Source organism: Megalops cyprinoides, chromosome 7 (genome assembly GCF_013368585.1).
Source record: "Megalops cyprinoides isolate fMegCyp1 chromosome 7, fMegCyp1.pri, whole genome shotgun sequence".
In the NCBI taxonomy this organism is placed as follows: domain Eukaryota; kingdom Metazoa; phylum Chordata; class Actinopteri; order Elopiformes; family Megalopidae; genus Megalops; species Megalops cyprinoides.
The window spans coordinates 29319205-29334067 of NC_050589.1; the positions used below are offsets into that span (position 1 = coordinate 29319205).

Genomic DNA, 14863 nt, shown 5'->3' on the forward strand with positions numbered 1-14863 from the left:
CTCTCTCTTTTTTTTCGCCTGCAGTACACCTACGAGGGGATGAAGATCAGCGAGCTGCCGGTGGACTTCTCCGTGGTGTGGAACGGCAACTTCATCATCGACAACCCTGAGAAGATTAAAGGTGCGTCTCTCTCTGCACGCGCGCACGCGTGTGTGCATGTGTGGGGAGGGGGATCGGCACGCCGCTCGCAGCTACAGCCATCACTGTCACCGTGCACCAGAAGACATCCCACATCGCACTTTCATTCCCATTCATTTGACGCTCGCTATTGACAGGGCCCTATTCATGGGGTAATCATGCTTTCCCCTCACACACACACACACACACACACACACTCACATGCACACACTCACACAAAATGATCTTCAAACAATTTGTTTTCTCCGCAGGATACTGGAAACAGTAAATGTGTTTTTGATTTTGCTGAGGCGAAATGAAAAAGAGGGGCCAGACAGAATGAAGAATTGTTATATTGATAAAATAAAAGCCGCAAATTGTTTTGTGCCCGTAGGGAAAGAGGGGCGGAAATCCCAGACAAAGGCTTTTGTCAGCAATACTGTCCATTCAGTGTGTCACGGATACCGTCACATTACACATTACTGTCTGGATATGGCTGAGAGACAGCACAATGGAGCCAGTGTCTTTGTAACAGACGTGGCCACCCAGTGCTAACACCATGGTAAATCCATTAGCAGTCTGTATTATCTCTGCAACAAAGATGGAGGAATGCTTGGAGACACAATAAAGAGCGTTTCTGTCTTTCAGTAGACTCATCAGTGTTCAGTCAATGAAACTTGATTTTGAGGCAGCATTCAATCGGTGTGTATAAATTTATTAACAAAGAATAAAAGAAATCTAAAAATTCTATTTCCAGTCCCGTAAGCTGTTGTGCTACTTCAATAACCATGCGAAGTGGGCGTGGTTCGCCTCTTCACCGCCTTCTGTAACTCCTCCCACAACTGGCCTGTACGAGCACCACAACAGAAATATCAAAGGTGGTGCATCACCACGGTGAAAGAAAACAGCAGATGAGGCCGGCCTGTATGTGGGGCGTGACCATGTTCCTCCCTCCCCTATCCCACAGTGCACCTGTACAAGTGCGCCGCACAGAGGGACAGCTGCGGCATGTGCCTGAAGGCGGAGAGGAAGTTCCAGTGCGGGTGGTGCAGCGGGGAGGGCCGCTGCACACTCCGCCACCACTGCCCGGCGCCCACCTACGCCAACCGCTGGCTCGACCTGTCCAGCAAGAACGTCAAGTGCACCAACCCTCGCATCACGGAGGTCAGCACTCTCTCTACTCTGCAGCCTGTCTCTCCCTTTCTCTCCCTCTGTCTCTCTGCTCAGACAAACGCTCATATACACTGGATCCGCACGATCAGCTTCCTCACACTCACTGAACAGAGGTGCCGCTCCCAACACCCACACTGCTGAACGACACAGCAGAGAGTCTGAAGTCAGTGCCAGACTTAAAGGGAAAAAAGGCAAAAAATGAACACAGAAACATGCTGCACTCTGTAATGCATTTACTCTCCAAACACACTATTCAACAGAAAATGCACTTCAGTGTAGTATTTGCATAGCGCTCTGAAACACAATGAAAGCACATATTTATGTTAAAATGTGCGCCCATTGTGCTTTCAGGTCCCGTTCTTTTTCCCCCATCATTTTTCGGTGAATGTGAAGGAGGCAGTGGGAGTGTCCCGGGGGCCCTGGCCTGGCGGATGCCTGCAGTGATAGTGCAGTTTGGGCTCCGTCTCTCTGAGCGCTAAATCAATATGCAGGGAGAGAGCAGCTGGTGTTTGTTTTGGTTGAGGAGAGCGAGCGCGTGGGTGTGTGTGTGTGCGTGGATGGGCCGCTCCTCCACTCACCTCCAGCGCCATCGCAAGGGCGAGCGGCCCGACCGCCACTCCACGGGGAGAAGCCTACGGAGCCTCAGCGGTGCTCAGAGCTCCGCTTTTCCCTTTCGGCTCCCTGTGTGTGTGTGTGTGTGGGGGTGTGTGTGTGTGTGTGTGTGTGTGTGTGTGTGTGTGGGGCTGGGTGTGCCTGAAATCAGGTGTACGGGGTGTGTGTGGTGCAGGTGGGTGTGTGTCTGGATTCGCATTTTTGTGCGTGTGTATGCATGTGTGTATGTGTGTATGAGCTTGTGTGCCTCTATACAGAAGTAAAAGCAGTCCACTCCAAGAGAGAACAGAACCGGTTGCTTATTGCATGGGAGTTACGATGAGGACCTGAGAGATGAGGGAGTACGTGTTTACGTCTGGGAGAAGAAGCCATATATGTCATTTATAGTCTATATTGAACATGAAAGTGTGTCTGTGTGCGTGTGTGTGTGTATGAAGTCATAGCTGTTTACTGTACAGAAAGAATCAATTTTAGCGCACCAGATTGCCAACTCCAATCTCCATTAAACATGAATGTTGATGGACCAGCATCTGCTGTAGCATGTGTGCGCAGGGGCATCCCTGCACTTTGAAAGTTAGAGGCGACACTGTAGTACAGGAACACACTTCATTGAGCACTTCTGAGCCATGCGATCTGTCTCCAGGAGTAAATGACCAGCTCACGGTTGTTTTACAGAGCTATGCTGTCATGAAGGCACTGCTATTGATGTTACTATTCATAATTCCAGCAAAGAGGAGACACAGCTATCGATTCCTGCTGCAATACGACCTGCCCCTGCTCCTACTGAAAGGCGGTACCCCTTGACAACAGCCACCACACACCATTGATGCCTTAGTGGTTATTGGTTTCCTTCATGCTATTCATTATAGATAAAAGCCCAGCCTCAGATACTTTGTTTCTTCCCAGCCCGGGTGCTTTTTTGCTAAGGTTGCTAGAGTCAAGCTAAAACATTGTATTTAATTATGTTTGGTAACGCATCATTGCACTGCGTTTAACCCCTCGCCCTCAGCACCTATGGATTGATTCGTGTGGCTGTTTGCATCCCCGTGCCCCGTGATCTGCCCCCGTACACGCAAGCCAATTAAAAAGTGAAGTTAATGAGTTCCCTAATTGATTTGCAACACTGTAAGTCTGAACGGCCCAGCTGCGCTAAGTGGCTGTCTCTCACTGGCCTTCAGTTTGTCTACGTCTCCCTGTCTCCCTGTCTGTCTGTCTGTCTGTCTGCCTCCTGTGTTCTGCCCTTTATTACCCTCTCTTCTGTCTGTATTTCGTAAATGTAGTTATGCTAGTTTTCATCAGTGTAATTATATTATAGTTTCATCTATTATGTTATTTTATTATGGCTATTTGATAGCCAGAGCTTACAGGTTGCCTCCTGGGATATGTCTCTGTCTGCCCGGTGTTCTCCTTAGCATTGATGGATGTGAGTAGCGCAGTGTAAGAGACAGGCCTTATCCCTGTACACCAGTTAGGCCGTTCCAAAGGAGAGAAGTATAGCAGTGCACTCCACGCATACACCAGCACTGTACAGCGGAGAGGAGTGCTGGAGCACTGCATTGGAGAGGAGAAGGAAGGGATGGAAAGTCAAAGGAGGAAAAGAAAAGGAAGGAGTAGTGGAGGAGGTGAAAGAATGGAGAGTTCTGGAGGACTGAGAGAGCCAAGTAAAGGAGAGAAGAGAGAGGAGGAAAAGGGAAGAGGAGAAGGCCGTGCATCCCTGCTGGGGGTGGTAGAGCTGTTACATAACAGAGCTGGCGCACAGCGAGGCAGCTGCATCGATTTTCCTCCGGTGAGGAGTAGAGGAGAAACTCTCGGGAGGCCTATCAGAGCAGGGCCCTGTGCTGGGAGCACAGCCTGGGCTGGACCGCTCCCCGGAGACGTGTCTCCCCGGCCTTTCTCAGAGCGGCCTGCAGATAGCGGGTTATCGTGGGCGACCCAGGCCTCACTGGGGGTTATCACAAGCGTCAAACAGCAGAGGTCAGCCCCGCTGTGAGAGGGGACCGTGAGCCTTCCACTCTTTTTAGACCTGTTTCAGCACAGCTGAAGTGTCAGAGAAGTGTGAAAAGGCAATGCGATCCACAACGGTGAAGTAATGAAAGGTTTCTTTTTACTGCTTTTTTTTTTCGTAATGGCACACTACCAACTCCCCTAGTTCAGGGAACTTCCACTTATTTACTGTACATTCAAATCATACTCAAAGCACAGTCATAAATATATCTGATGTCCCCCCCGCCCATTGCTAGAAAACACGGAAAGATAACCCCTTATTTTCTTACTTGTATGTACACAACATTTGGGAGCTGCCAAGCAGAATATGAACCTTCCTTTCAACTAAACAGCAACGGATATATCTGTTTATTACTAGATGTTCAGTGTACTTTTCTTGCCTCCACTGTTTGGGAATTTCCGGTTGGTAACAGGAGGTTACGGTGCTGCCTGCATTCCTGTGTTAGCTACGGATGTTCTACTCTTTCTTAGGCCACGCCCCTTCAGTATTGTTTGTAACAAGTCAACAAATCAGAACGTTTACAGCTTCAGTGTGTAGCACACAAAGCTGAATATCTGGTCACAATAAATGTAGTTTTCTCTTTTCACAATGTCACACATTTCCATCCTGAGGCTTGCAGGCTTGAGGCTCAGTTCACTGTTGAATATATTAATGGAAAATGTAGTTCTCTAAAGTAGCTAAGAGTAAGAATTGGTTTTATATTTATCATACCAGACTTTGTGAATTCAGTGAGCTGGAAATGATCATGGATCTGAGCGTGTTACACTTTGTTCCTTGCACATCGCTGGCAATCAATTTGTGCAGTCTGTTTTACGGGAAATGAGATTAGGAGTGTTTTTTATTTATTTATTTGTTTATTTCATTTATTTATTCTTGTTTTACTGTGGTACTCATAGTGTCTTCATGTCTGTACTTATGAAAAAAACTATTGAGGAAAAATTTGAATTTCCCTTGTGGGGGGAACTCAGTTTGTATGTTTTTTTTTTTGTTATGTAAATTAATCAAAATAAATAATTTACCACATCTCTGCCATAAGCTGATTTGTATACATATGAATCTGTGAATAAGTATATGTGTTTACAAAACGATGTATGTAATGAATATTTAATAATTCTATTAAGCAGCACCCCCCCCCCCCCCCCCCCCCCCCCACTGCACACACACACACACACAAAGTGGCATTAATATTAAAGACCTCCCTGAAAAACGGGGGAGGCGAAATTGCATCAAAGGATGGGGAATTAGACCATTGCCTAAAAGGCATCGAGAGAGATGGTGTCAGGCCTGCTTGTCTTCCCCCATCGGCCCTGTCATCTGTGAATGTGCTAGTCTACACGTGCTCCAGAAAGCGAGGGGTTTTCTTGTTGCTGGCGTAATGCCAGGGTGTCAGTCACTGGGGCTTGTGCTACCAGGCTCCTGGTTATGGTGCTGCATATCATGCTGATGTTGGTCCAGATTGCTGTTTTGCAGGGAGCAAGGGCAGATTTCAGATTAACGAACGGGCTCAGAGGCGGGAGTCAGGTGTAAGCCGTAAGGGTTGCCCCGGCGCTCTCTCTCCCACCCAGTTTTTTGGTTTGTGTGTGAGTTGATTGGCTGTCAGAAAGAGTAGGTTGGGCCATGGCTATAGGGATTTGGAAGGGCAGAGAGTGTTCAACGGAGTTGTCGAAACAAAAGTCAACTTGAAAGCAAGGTGCCCCTGTGTATTACTTTGGAATTGAGAAGTATGTTGATTATTGGGCGAGCCTTACATCTGGCATCTGTTTTTTTCTGCAGTGATTGTGCCCTAGTCTGTGGGAGGGATGATGCTTCTCTCCCCCTCTATAAAGGCGTGAATGGCTTGGCAAATAAACTTGCACATTAAGGGCTTTACTAGCTTCTCTGCGTTCAAAGCTATCGCAGTAAACACTACACTGGCAGTCAGTCGCTCTTTGAGGGACTTAGGTTCGCCCTGTTACACCTTTTTTTCCTCTTTCAAGAAAACAGAGAGCCATAAAACAAAGTGGAGCTTTCATGAGACAACGGTCCCCCTGCTGGTCGAAAGCAAACCGTGCAGTTTGACTATCCATCCAAAAAAGGCGCTTCAGTATGTCTTGGGTAGAAAGAAGGCTAGACCTCTTTCAGACCTCACGGCCCCGGGGGCTTTGGACTGTGGGACACAGTGAAGCACAGTGGGCCGAGTGTCCGTTCTCTCCTCCCCCGTGGCTGAAGTGGCCTCTGCCTCTCGGCGACCTGCCTTGTGTGCCCCTGAGATTCGGCGCTCCTCGTAAAGACTACAGCAGAGCTCTGCCCTCCTCGCGCCGTTCGCTGGCCGGGCCGCCCTCTGTCAGCACCTCTGGCTAATTTACTGCTGTATCTGCAGGCCAGTCAGTCAGGGCAGCCATGGTCACGGTGGCGCTCAGCCAAGCGAGGGCCGACATGTACACAGATCCACTCGCGCAGCACGGTACAGGAGAAGAGAAGCCTGCAGTTAAAATGCTGATAAATAAAAGATGTCCCCCTGATAAAAGCGCCCAACCCCTCCCCCCTCCCCGACTTCGTAGCAAATGCAGCGTTAAGATGACAATCCCCTCTGTGGATCGTCAGCTCTGTTTTCAGGAGATGCTCCAGCTAGCCACATTTCAACTTTGGAAAAAGGGAAGCATCTTCTTTCCTCTCCTCTCTTACTCTTCTATTGCCCTGTTTGTCTTTTATTACTTTTTATTGCCTTCTTTCTCTGTTTCTCTTTTTGTTAGGTTTAACAGATATGCCTTTCAGAGATCACTGAGTGTATCATGCTCATTGGCTTTAAGCATGATGATACAGCTGCTGCTGGCAACATACATACAGTTACAACCCTGGAGGTCAACAAAAAAATTATCAAACTGAGCTGAGAACTGAAATGCCTGCTGAACTGCAGCTCCCAACCTCCTTTAAATCAGAAAGAGACAGATTCCATTGAGTTATGACTGGCATATAGAGAGAAAGTACTGTAAAAAGTACTTCATCTCAGTGGAAATTTAGTCTTGGCTTCCAGTTGGAGCTGGCTGGCGTTGAGCACTATAGTATAATGTATAAAATAATCCATCCCCTGAGGCTTCGAGAGAATATAGTCTCATGCCACTGTTGAGTTTGGCCACCAGCAGATCAGCGGCGCTTTCCTGCTGAAAAAAGCAGGCTGGCATTTCCCATTTTCCGGTTGATAATCGTAACCATTACGCCCTGCCCCCCCCCCCAAGCCAACCCCCCTCCGGGTGTCCATATTCACAGCCCATGGATAATCTGCCACCAGTGAGGACATTTTCTTAGAGGTTTCCTAAGGATTAGAATTACAGAGAGCTCCTCTCATGTTCTCAATGTAGGTCATCTTATTCCTCCCCCCATCCTCAAATCCACCACCTCCAAGGAAATCACCAGTCCCCCCCTTCCTCCTATTCCTGGATTTGCCAAAAGTGGAAAAAGTGGGCATTTGAAAGAGAGACCCTGTTTTCTGGAAATTACCAGCGATTGACAGTGTGACAGAGCGAGCAGGGAAATGTCAGCTTCCTTAAAGGGATTACATTCTGAGCGTTGAATCCAGGGGTGGGAGGGTGCGTGTGTGAAGAATGGAGAGTGGAGAATCCTCTCTTTCTTTTGCCTTTGAGGCGCAGTGTTAAAACAACAGGCGGGCGCCTGTAGTCTAGTGCGCCACGCTGCCTGAGGGCAAGGAGCAAGGCGTGTGACGTGTGTATGTAAAGATCTTCCCATAAAGGACGCATTCCTCCCGCCGTTCCAGGCCCAGAGAGTCCGTTTCAATTAGAGTGTAATAGCCGTGTAACACATCCGCAGGTTTGAATTCCAGCTATGACACAACTTCCTGATGAACTGCCTTTGTTTTTCGGACCGCCAGACAGGGAGCTCGTCAAACCAGGAATGGCTCGCTCTTCAAAAGGGAAGGCCGGCGTCTTTCAAGCGCCGTCATGAGAAAGGGACGGTCATGCCCTTCCGATGAATGAGGGAATTTGCTTTCAATGGTCAGGCTGATGGAATGTCTTTCGCGTCTGTAGTGGAGTGTTCTTCTCTGTTCGCAGAAAGAAATGCAGTTAGGCCTTTGCGTCACAGCAGTTTTTGCAGAATTCGATCTGTGTGAGTCAGAACTGTGTGACGTACAGCGTGGCTGGCAGGTCCAGTGTCCCCGCCCCTCCGTCACCTGTCACCTGCCTGACCCCTCTGCTTCCAGAGTGCCACAGAGTGCCACAGAGTGCCCCGCCAATCACTGCACTGACTCCCCCAGTGGGGCTGAAACTCACCCCGCTGCTTATATAACCACTCCCGAGTCTCTTCCAATTGCAGAAGCCATCGCCTGATGCAGATATATTTAGCCACGCATCTCCTCTCCCTGTGTTTTCCCTCTATCCCCTGCATGCCCAGGCAGCAATAAAACATTCATGAATTCAAACCCTGAGGCGGTGTGGTGGCACACTTACTCTACATCGAGAGCAATTAATGTCCACTAAATCTAGATTACAATGCACAATTCCCATTGGACAGCCACGCAGCACAGGGGAGCAGGAAAAAAAAAAAAAAACACAAAAAAACCAAACCCACATCAACACACGCGGGTCTTGTGATCACAGTCAGCTGCGCTCGAGTGACTGGCCTGGGTTTAAACGCGTCTCGATCCAGGTTGGTTTTATTTCTGCTTGCGTGCCCAGTAATGGCATATTGATTGTGTACATAGCACGCACCACACGCAGCTCGCAAGGCATCCAGGCCTCCCTCCAGCTCCTCGGCACTGGAGGCTGGCCAACACCCAGCCACTGCTGGGCTTTATAGCACAGAAGGCATCACGCCATCAGAGGCCAAGGTCATGCTGGGCCGGCATATTGCATTTTATTAGAAGGTATGCCGTAGCGAGCACTAATATGGCTTCTCGTTAGATTTATCATCCATGGCAACAGCATGCAGATCTGCAGAGGGCTGTTTCCTGGACATCTTAGTGGAGATTTCTACCTTTTATAGGATGCTACTGGCATCTGTGTCCGTTCAGGGCTTGGTCTTCAGGGTGCCCGATAAATATGTCTTTAATATTGTATGTCTGTATCTGACTTTCAGTCTATCCCCGTATACACAGTGATGAAGAGTAAAGATGAACACAGAAGCTGAAAGTGATCCCATCTCTCCATTTGCCCCCCCCCCCCCTTCTTACAGGTGACTCCGGTGGCAGGGCCGCCAGAGGGGGGTACGAGAGTGACCATACACGGCATGAACTTGGGCCTGGCCTTCTCAGAGCTGGTGGGAAATGTGGAGGTGGCGGGGGTCCAGTGCACACCCCAGGAGGATGGCTACATCATCGCTGAGCAGTAAGTCAACAGAACAGATGCTGATGGGTCCCTTTCATTTTCGGTAACACTCTTTATATCACTCTTTATTAATTTCTTCATTCTTCCTTTGCAAGGAAATTCATTGTATCATTCATTCATTAATAAGAGGTTTTGCTGGAAAATGACAGTCACCTGCACCATGTACATTTTTCAGCATGTTAAAGTTTTGCATTATGCTCTACAGCACAGAAATGGAATGAAAACCACAAAAATTGGTCAAAAAAGGTGAATAATGTGGCAGGCTTTTCTAGGCATCAGCTCACTTCTGTGTATCCGTGGTTTGATCTATTTGGAGCAATGCGTAAAGCATTGTGCTATAGGAAGACAATGCTCTTTTAGTAACTGCACCATTGTATTGCTGTCTGAAAATCCCCTGACAATAAGCTTATACAGCACCCGCACCAAACACTTTTCACATTACGTTCACGGCAGCACCTGAGAAGCACATCATGGGCTTTATGAGTTTTTAATGCCTTTTATTAGATATTTACCAGAAGATGTAGGTTAGGAGCTGCCTGCATGCCCCCCCCCCCCCCAACAGCAGTGCAATCGCTGCTGGAGTACTGTAGGTCTCTCCCTTTAAATGCACTGAAAAGGAACATCATCTTCATGTAGAGCGTCTGTCTTTCTGACAGAGTGCTGCAGGTGGTGATGTGTGTGTGTGGGTGTGTGTGCGAGTGTGTGAATGAGAGAGAGAGATGGTGCATATCCATTGTCCTCCCCTGAGACCCACTGCACAGCTCCGTCTACTTTGAACCTGAGAGAGTAGTGGATCAGGCTTGTCCCTGCTCAGGCCCGCACTGAACCAGGACAGATGTGCAGAGCTGAGGAGATCTGTCCCCAGCTACTGATCCAGGACCCCACAGCCGCAGAGCTGCGTTCATTCAGTGAGCCATGAATGTATGTAAAAAGGAACGGAGACCGCGGGGGTGTATGTGTGCATGACTGAGGGAGAGCAGGAGAAAGAGAGAGGTTTGCCCAATTCACCGTGTCCTTTTTACCTACTGCATTCCTCACATTTTTTTCCCAGTATTGGAGTTGTATTATCTCATGAAACTAAATGAAATAACACAACCCTACCATAAATATGAGATGAGCGTCCCCTGAAAAGAGGTGCCTGTGTCCTGCCCGTTGTTGAGTGGGCTAATGCTGCAACTAGAAATTCAGCACAAGGGGAGTGCCACTCTCATTCTGCCTGCTCTTTGTCAACTCTGCTGCCCAGCTCCTACGGTCATTACTGCGCGGCTTGTCATATCCCTGCTGTTGATGCCCGTGGCTGTGGGTGATACTGCATGAATAGGAGGGGCAGCTCGAACCCCCGTCCACAGTGTTGCCGAGTGCCCGCATTGCTCAGAGATGTCAGAAATATCTCCTTAAAGCAGGTAGCTCATGTTTGAATGGATGCTATGTTGCCAGCCCTGGAAACAGGGCCATGAACATCCAGCCAGGCCTAATTAGCACTAGAGCAGCCCAGGATTCTCGTCTTGCCCCGCAGCAAGAGAAGAGGCAGTTTCACTCCTTCCCACAACATCTGCCAGAGTGCTCTTGTTAAATTGCTCAGTTTAAATAACGCTTAACCCTATCCTCCGCTCACTCGCATCATAATCCCTGGCCACATACTGAGTTAGCGTGTAGCTGCTGGCTCTGGGGAGCAGTGCCCCAGGCAGCTGTCCTAGTCAGTCAGAGGCTGGACTCTATCCCGTTGGGTCATCCTCCTGGGCCTGGTGGTACCAGCATTAGCCCTATCACCACCCAGCAACACACTGGCACCCTTGGCTGGAGTTGAAAGTGCACTGCACAGACCAGAGGAAAAAAGAAAGAAAGAAAGAAAGAAAGTTACAAATCACATTGCATTTCCTGATTTCCCTGACAGAAGATGGGATGCTTCTGAATCAGTAGGGTGTGGGGAGGGGGGGCAGGATAGTGTGTGCGAGTACTGCAGCTACACAAAGCATAGTGCATCCTCTCTCTGGAAGCTTAGCGCAGCTACTGATACAGGTCTCTCAAGACTACCTAATAATCTTTCCTTAACCACACCCGCAAATAACCACCATGTTTTAATGTCACTATGTTCAGTGTTCTCATACTCATACTTTCATTCATGTATAATTTCAGCATTTTCTCTGGTTGAATTTTGCAATGAAGGTCTTGTCGATTTGTGGATGGATTTAATGTTAGGACCCTGCTGTGTGCTGTGTTTTCATGTGTATTCCTGGCACTAAGAGCACACTGTGGCGGTGACTGTGGTCGCTCTCTCTCTGGTGGGAGAGAGGTCGCACTCTGCGTCTGGGGCCTGGCAGGGTGGCTGCAATTGAAATGCGCCGCATGCCACTGGCTGCAGGGGACAATTTGTTAGCCGCGCGTGGCCCTGACAGCAGTGTAATCCGATTGGGACACCGCTGGAGTGAATTCATTTATATCGCTGTGTAAAAAGTGTCAGAGGAAAATTAGAAAGCTGGCACAGGATACCACAAGTACAGCTAAAAGGAAGAAAATGATTCTAGGGATTTTTGTCGTGTCGTATGTTTTTTTTTTTTTAGCTGTTTCCTTCTTTCTCTCTGTCTCCTCATAAGAGATCTGTGTGTGCGTGTTCCTAGCATCGCATAATCCCGTTTGCCTGAATTCTCGTGGGGTGGAATTAACCGGAACGACCCCAGATTCCTGCTGATGTTTCCATCTCTATTTTTGTAAGGTAATTCCACAGGGAGCATAGGCGCTACGGTCATGTGGTCCCTGCCTATGTAAGTTAAAGGTACTGAAGTAAATTGAAAAATGAAAAGCCTTTGACTGCAGAAGTCACTGGCATGGTGTATAAATTCCATTATATTTGCAGATGCTCTTAACCCTCACAAAGCTTACAATTTCCACATTATCCGTTTATACAGCTGGATATTTACTGAGGCAATTAGGGTTAAATACCTTGCCTGAGAGAACAACAGCAGTGGACTACCCAGGATTCAAACTGGCAACCTTTTTGGTTACCAGTCCTGCTCCTTACCACTACACAGCACTGCTGTCCCCATGGCTTGATCAGTGTGTTCTCCCCGAAGCCTATTGAGAGTATCTAGTGCAGCATGCCAGCCTCATCACAGACCATCACTTCCTGTCGCCTAGACACTTTATTTAACCTGCATCAGACCTGTCATTACATGGAACTTTTCCAACCGCACCCCAAGGAGATGAGTCAGGATCAGGCTGTGTCTGTCCACTTTTAGCCAAGGCTGTTATTGTACTCTTTCCCAGAAAATCACACGTTGCTTTGCTTCTTCTGGAAACTTTCGGCTTCCCAGTGGGACACAGTGAAAGATGCCACTTGCACTGTTGCAATGTACACTGTGAGCGGGGAAAAGTGTGAGATGAAGCTCGGATTAAGACTGCTCAGGGGTGGAACTGGTAAACTCTCTGCGCTCTTGTGTCTCAGATCCAAAGGAGGAAATATAGGGGTGGTTAGACCATAAATTCCGATGGAGCAGCTCCGTTCAAAGGGAACGATGTGAGGGGGATAGAAAACTCATTAGTTGTGATTCAGGGGCTCAGCCCTGAAGAAACAATGATCCAGTCTCCCCCCCATCACCCCCAGCGATGATTGCTTCTGTTCTTTATTACTCTCCACAAGAGCCAATCGATACCCGTCCTTGTTTTATTATGTCATTTGATCTTGCCACCTGCCAGGCCAGTGACACCTGATCACACTGTATGATAAAGTCCTATTGATCCCACAGAGGCTCCTGTATGATTTACCGCCGCCGCAGCAACAGCGGGCAAGGGCGGTTTGTTTGGCCATTTTTGTAATGCCACATTGATGGGAAGCCAGTTGCGCTCTGTTATAGTTTACCTGTGGCATCGGTGTTTCAGCAGGGGAGCTAGCTCACTGAAGATCACAGGAAGCCTGCTGTACAGCAATCAAGAAACAAAGGGAAAAAAGAAACCATTAAGAAAAGTAAAGGTATCCATAGGGATAAGTAGAACACAAACAACTTTCAGTGCTCACTTTTCAAGTACTCCGAGGCTGGCCACATATTGAGGGAATTTTTTTAAGATGGACTAAGCATTTGTGTGTGTGTGTGTGTGTGTTCTGACAGGATCGTGTGTGAGATGGACGCTACACCCCCTGACAGCAAGCCCGGTCCAGTCCAACTCTGCATCGGGGAGTGCAAGCCAGAACTTAGGACCCGCTCCTCCCAGCTCTACTCCTTTGTGGTACGGCTCTCTGCTTGTTAAACTATGCCTTGAAAATGCTGCTGAACGCATTTTGTTCTGTCACAAACCATATTATGTTGTTAGGCCATCCAGCTAATTTCCATGACAAGGGCTCGAGTGTCACTGTTGGCAGTGTTTGTGACCTGCTGTTTGTCACAGTGCTTATTTGGGAAATATTTCTTCGCGTTAATCACAGGGAGCAAAGAGGTTACTTCATCAAAGTATTTTACAAGTGTTTCACGTTCGCTCTCCGAGCTCATTTCACAGCACAGTGTCAATAAATTAAACTTTTGCTGCTAATGTCGTGTTTTATTGGCTTCACTGCAATTCAGCATAGCAGTAAAAATCAGATTTTTTTATTACAGTTGGTGCTTAAATGATTGATGGCTTCTGAGAAGAATGGGAGGGGGGCACTATAGATATTTAAAGTAGCTGCTAAATAACATTTCCTTGGCTACAAAGAAGAAAAAGACCACTCTGTATGGTTATGAAGATTACCAGAATTCTGAAAATCCTCATGTTCATGTGTTTCTTACTGTATGAGTAATGAAACCACTCCGCTTTTTCTGTGTATTAAATAATGTAAAATTTCATGCTCTAGTTTAATGGTTCCATTCTCTAATTTGTTTCTGTACTAGGCAGAATGAATGTGTTGGGATGGTCTTTGTTGGACACATTAAATCATATGGGCTGTGTTGTTCCGCGCTCAGGTTTTGATTACCTTTTTCTTTATAAACACAAACAAATGAACAAAACCACAGAGAGAACCAATGGGGAATTTCTGGACAATGGCTCCCACAGAAAGAATAATAATGAGGACAGTCGCCACTTTTCCCAAATGCATGTGGCAGTCCCATTTTGACACCTGGGAGGACTCTTCCACACCTGTCCCTCTAAATCCCACCAACTGCCACACACACACACACAGCCTGCTCCATACTGAGAAGCAGCAGCACCACTGGCACACAATTAGCCTCCCCTCCACAATCAACAGCGGCTCAGAGCTACCGTTTTGTTTTATTTTTTCGAGAAGCGCATTAACCTTTTCCTTGACTCCCGCGAAGTTCCAATCTGCGAAAGCCACTGTGGCTGTGCTCGCACTCTCTCTGTGCCATATGTCACCCATAATATTTGTGCGCGGCTGTCAAGGGGCGCGATAATTAAGGTGCTGCTTGGGCCCAGTTGATGCGGGCTTCCCTGATTTGCGTGGGGTGACACAGGTACTTTAATCACAACAGTGCGGCCCCATTTGGGTACAACACGGCAGACTCCATGAAGTTTCCTCATTCTTACAGCATGGCAATCAGAAGACACTTCACAAGGAGGTTGTAAATGGAAATGCTTGTCTGTAGTCTGTAGACTATCTGTTTTATCTGTTCCTCTCAGCACACAGCACAGTCTGTTTATATGTTCATC

The 14863-nt window shown here is 47.8% G+C and overlaps 1 protein-coding gene across 1 annotated transcript in view; it reads left to right on the forward strand.

Moving 5' to 3' along the window:
- LOC118780416 (plexin-A2-like) overlaps positions 1-14863 on the forward strand; it is a gene marked incomplete at its 5' end in the record, with an annotated part of 156944 nt that overhangs the window by 99634 nt on the left and 42447 nt on the right. Inside the window, 4 exons of the mRNA XM_036532879.1 lie at positions 25-121; positions 1086-1282; positions 9075-9226; positions 13330-13447. Coding sequence (XP_036388772.1) covers positions 25-121; positions 1086-1282; positions 9075-9226; positions 13330-13447 — 564 coding nt within the window. The remainder of the gene's footprint in view (positions 1-24; positions 122-1085; positions 1283-9074; positions 9227-13329; positions 13448-14863) is intronic.